Here is a 5,320-nt window from a genome sequence, read left to right as displayed (position 1 = left end):
GCTATATCTTGCTGAGCACGGAAATATCTGCAACCTTTATAATAATACTGAGGCTTGTTGTGATCATATGTCATTTAAATATATTGTGTTCTACAGGAGTGCAAATAGTGGGACCCAAATAGAGAAAGGCCATGGAAGCTGCTGTGCTAAATCTAGCTACTGACTCTAGGAACAACAGGAGGGAAAAAATGTTTTGCTGTGAAATTGAGTTTTTCTTCCTGGCTAGTACAAAGAGCAGGTCTTGAAAGTGAGCTGCCTAAATACTGCAGTCATGAATCACTAAAGGGACATAATTGACCAAATGTATAGATTATCTAAATTGGGGGTTGTTTGGTTTTGTGTATTTTGTTCTTTTTTTTTAAGACCCAAAACCAGTGTGCCTCTGCCCAAAGGGAACATCTCTTCTGTTTGTTTAGTATTTGACAGTACTTTTGCTGTTCTCAACTTGGCTTATGTGAGCCTTTCACCTGGAAGTCTAGAAAGGCACTAAAAGAATTCTTGAGTGTTAAACTTGCCATTCAGAAACCACTACTAACTTTGCAATCGGTATTACACAACTCATTGCCGTGTTACGTGATGGTGATAGTGGTTTCCTTTGGATGCAGTCATCTTCCGTTTGAGAGAATATGGAGGGGGGAGGAAAAACAAGATACTGAACTAAAGAGATTAAGTTTTAGGCTGCTAGAACCAAAAGTTCCCTGGGTCTGGGGTGGGAGAGAGAGTATTTTGAAGCTGCAAGCTAGGATGTGCTGCAGGGACTTACTTTTATTTGGCATAATTTGAAGCTGCATTTAAGCTGATGAGTGGTTCTCTTTCATAGTAGACTTCACTTGTAATGTGCAAAAGTTCTAAAACCTGAATGTTTGACTCAAGTGTCAGATGTTCCCCATCTAGTAAACAAAGCTGCATCTTAACTTTTACTGTTATCCAGCTTTGTAAGGAGGAGTAATGGTATCTTAGTCTGATAGCAAGAGGTAGCTAGGAAATAGGCTTTTGGGAAGAGGCCTGAAAACACTGTGTACCTTAAAATGACCTTGCTCTACAAACCTTGCTTTCCTTGTACTGTATTGCAGCTGCAGCACTGTCTTTTGTTACAGTTATTTAATTCTTATTAAATTCTTATTCTTATTCTTACACCTCAAATAGTTTCTGGATAAAGGCTTGTCTAGAAAGCATGCTTTAACTAAGAAAATACCCTCTTTCAGTGCTGTTTGAAAACAGTTTCTAATATCATGCAATAGTATTTCATGTAAGTGTTTTCTTATTATATGATGCTTAACTTACAATTCTTACTGCACACACAGAAGAAACAGAAGATGATAGGTCAAAGGGAAGCAGTAGATAACAGCTTACTTTAAAATCAGAGTAGCTACACTTTCTAAGTTCTCATCCCCCTTTATTTAAAGGATCCAGAAGTTGCTACACATGGAGGTGAAAACTCATCTGGAAGATGTCTGCTGACTCTGCTGGGTCTAGCGTTCATCTTGGCAGGAGTTGTTGTCGGTGGAGCCTGCATCTACAAGTACTTCATGCCTAAGGTAATGTGAAAGGGTGGTTTTTTTTTTTCAGCATTACTGAATAAAAAAAGTGTAATTATAAATGGATTACCGCTGTAATAGAAAACAGTCAATAACTAGGACATGAAGACTGCTTTGTCCTTTAGAAGAGCTCCAGGTGTGACAGACCTGTGCTTTGTTTTAAGTGTTTGGAATCCAGTTTTAAAGCAACACTTGCCGTAGAAATAACTAGCCTTGCTCTTACTTTCAGCATAAGGTGTACCGTGGTGAAATGTGTTACTTTGAAAACGAAAATCGTGATCGTGCGGTAGAACCTTACTTCCTCCCTATTGCTGAAGAAGCTGACATTCGAGAAGATGATAACATAGCCATCATTGATGTGCCTGTTCCAAAGTTCTCGGACAGTGATCCAGCAGCGATCGTTCATGACTTCGATAGGGTGAGTATATGTGACACGGTAAGAAATAACTAGTCTTGTAGCTCACTGGGAAACTGTGGAGGGGGTGGTCATCATAAAGCTCTTAAGAATGAAAATCATGGAGCTGTTAAAGCTTACTGGCAGTGCAAGCTTCTCTCTTTGGGGATGGGTTTAAGTGTGGGAAATCTGAACCTTTTAACTCTATAATAGTAGACTTAACACTCCTCCCTTGCAGAAGTTAAAAGAATCACAGACTCATTAAGTTTGGAAAAGACCTTTAAGATCACCAGGTCCAACCATCAACCCAAGACCACCATGCCCACTGAACCATGTCCCGAAGTGCCACGTCTACACGTTTTTTGAACACTTCCAGTGATGGTGACTTCACCACCTTCCTGGGCAGTCTGTGCCTATGTTTGACCACTCTCTCAGTAGAGACATTTTTCCTAATATCCAATCTAAACCTCCCCTGGCGCAACTTGAGGCCATTTCCTCTTGTCCTATCGCTGGTTACGTGGGAGAAGAGACCAACCCCCACCTCACCACTACCCCCTTTCAGGTAGCTGTAGAGAGTCATGAGGGTTCCCTCAGCCTCCTCTTCTGCAGACTGAACACCCCCAGTTCCCTCAGCTGCTCCCCATCAGACTTGTGCTCCAGACCCTTCACCAGCTTCGTTGCCCTTCTCTGGACACACTCCAGCACCTCAATGTCTTTCTTGTAGTGAGGGACCCAAAACCAAACACAATATTTGAGTTGTGGCCTCACCAGTGCTGAGTACAGAGGCACGATCTCTTCCCTACAATGTTAGAGGAGTTCATACCCGCAGTGACTCTTAACGGGATCATTTCTCAGAACTATGCAGTCTCAGGGCTACACAACTTTAAATATTGTTGCCCATAGGATGTCTGGTAGTGACACTTGCTCTTTCGTCATGAATCCTATGTAAAGGAAAGTGAGGGTAGAACGTTGTGGATGTGACTTAAGAAATGGGGAAACTGAGGATTTGGTCTAAGATTCTGTTAAACTATGTTACAGCAAAATGTAGAATTCCAAACAAGTATGGGCCTTGGATAAGTGAATTGAAAAATCACTTCAAGTGGCTGAAAACTAAAACTTGAAAATACTCTGTTAGTTCCATGTAGTTTCTCTGAAGCAAAGAAGAAAGGATTGTTTTAATTTGACTTTTTTAATGGAAGTTGCACTGATATTTTTATATTTATATTTATATTAATATTTAACAGTATTAATGGTTATCCTTAGTCAGCTCTAAAAGCTCTTGTAGGTTGTTTGTAAATCAAACCTTGGCAATGCAGATACAATCATGGTAAAGACACTGGAACTGACCTCTGGATGTGCTGCCTTTAACAGTAGCATGGAATGCCACGCAGCCAAGCTGTGCCACCTGCGTTTGCAGTATGTGCAGCTTTTTATCTGTGTTGTCTTGACAGAATCTTGGCTATAATGTAAAGGATCAGGCAACTGAAGAACTTCAGTTGATTCTGGTTAAGTGCTGTGCAAAGACATAATAAAACAAGTAGTATGTTGGTAATTTTAGTCTCTGCAGTTCTGTCACTCAGCAGCAATGCTGGTGTGACTTTCTAGAGACGTACTTTTTCTGAAGAACTATTTACAGGGGATGATTGCTTATCAGCAGTTGGATTCCTTTTGTTTGCACGGTGCTTAATTGGACTTGTGAGTATGCTCTCAAAAACAAACAAGTACTTCCTCTGTACTAACACAAACTGTGCTTGTCTAGAATTATGATAGAAACAGCTTTTATAGTCAGCTCTCACTTCTGTACAGAAGTCTTGCTGTAAACCATAGCTGTAACCACTTTTGTTTGCAAAAGTGGTAATTAGCAAAGTTCTTATACTAGACACTTCCTGAATGTATCGCTTTGATACTAGCTGTGCATGATCTCCAGCTTTTTGAGTTTCCTTCTTAGTCCTTGGAGAACTGTGTTCTAATAGTCAACGGCCATGCTTAACTAATTGAAAATGTGTTTTCAAAATAGCTTTTGACAGCATATCTTGACTTGCAACTGGGTAACTGCTATGTGATTCCGCTGAACACATCCATAGTTATGCCGCCAAGAAATTTGATGGATCTCTTCGCAAAGCTGGCGGTACGTGGAAATTTTACTGTTTGTTTATGCTGACAAGATCACTTTTGATAAGAATGCTATGTGTTGCTCCTGAACTACGGTCTCTTGCTAGAATAGTCCTCTTGCCATCAAAGTGCATAATCCCCCTGGCTCAATCACTGTACTGAAGTTAAAGCCAGCTGTCAGTATATATTATGTTGAGTAGATTCATGCTTAATGCTCTTAATAATACCTAGCTTTATGAAAGCTGAAAGCAACTAGCAAATAAGGTTAAACTTAGCTATTATATAGGAATTTGATAAAGCTTCAAATATCATTGAAAGCCTAAACCTGAAAGTTACTACCGGAAAGCTCGCTTGCCCCATGAGAGTTTTAATGGAGGGAAAAAAAACCCCACCAAAACAATGTTAACTTTGTTCTGTTTTATTGGTGCTGTAGTTATGAGCTCACCGCAAGCCCTCTTGACTCTTCAGTGACTAAAACTGGTATTTTTTCCAAGAAGACTTATCTTATGGGTCAAGTTGATAGAGCTTGCTGCTACTTTCAAATTAAATGCAGTACTGAGCTGTTGTGTGTCAAATGTACTTTTCAGAAAAGTCATTGACTCCTCTACACCTAGTGCTAGAAGCTGCCTGATGTTTCATTTTCTTTAGCTTCACAAAGACAAGCTTTAAGTGCATCTCCTTGCCCCCAATTTTTAGGAGTTGGTCATGAGGGTTGGGAGGTATTCTCAATACTGCTGTGATGTTATAGTAAAGACTTAGCTTTTGTAGGTTGCATTGCTTGTTTTTGCATTAGAAATATATTGCCTTAAACATGGAAGATTTCCTAAGACTTTGTCTCCTCTGTTAACTGCAAACTTTGTTGCATACAAATAAACTTGAACAGGTTCTATTTATGTTTGCTTAAGGTTAATTCTGCTTTGTTTGGATGTAACTGCAACTATTTGAAACAGCCTGTGTCAGTTTTTAGCTTCTCGGGTATGCAGCTGTTCCAGACTAGCATATCTTGGTATCAAAAAGAAGGAAAGCTGAAATCTAGTGCTTGAAGCCCTTCCAAAGCAAAAAGTAAAATGTAGTGATGTTTGTCCATTGTTAGCAGAATACTGTACCTCAAGCTTTTTTCTTTTAGACTGGTTCTTACTTGCCTCAGACCTACCTAGTCCGTGAAGAAATGGTGGTTACAGAGGAGATAGATAATGTGTCTGATTTGGGTATCTTCATCTACCAACTCTGTGTTGGAAAAGAGACGTTCAGACTTCAACGCAGAGACCAGATAATG

The 5,320-nt window shown here is 39.8% G+C and overlaps 1 protein-coding gene across 1 annotated transcript in view; it reads left to right on the top strand.

Annotated features, from left to right (window-relative positions):
* Positions 1-1,406: 1,406 nt before the first annotated feature.
* ITM2A (integral membrane protein 2A) overlaps positions 1,407-5,320 on the top strand; it is a gene marked incomplete at its 5' end in the record, with an annotated part of 7,418 nt that continues 3,504 nt past the window's right edge. Inside the window, 4 exons of the mRNA XM_010286099.1 lie at positions 1,407-1,538; positions 1,768-1,956; positions 3,950-4,060; positions 5,171-5,320. Of these exons, the coding sequence (XP_010284401.1) occupies positions 1,407-1,538; positions 1,768-1,956; positions 3,950-4,060; positions 5,171-5,320 (582 nt within the window). The remainder of the gene's footprint in view (positions 1,539-1,767; positions 1,957-3,949; positions 4,061-5,170) is intronic.

This window comes from Phaethon lepturus, unplaced genomic scaffold, assembly GCF_000687285.1.
Source record: "Phaethon lepturus isolate BGI_N335 unplaced genomic scaffold, ASM68728v1 scaffold54530, whole genome shotgun sequence".
Taxonomy (NCBI): domain Eukaryota; kingdom Metazoa; phylum Chordata; class Aves; order Phaethontiformes; family Phaethontidae; genus Phaethon; species Phaethon lepturus.
Note: the sequence above shows the minus strand (reverse complement) of the source record. Positions and strands in the feature narration are given on the sequence as shown.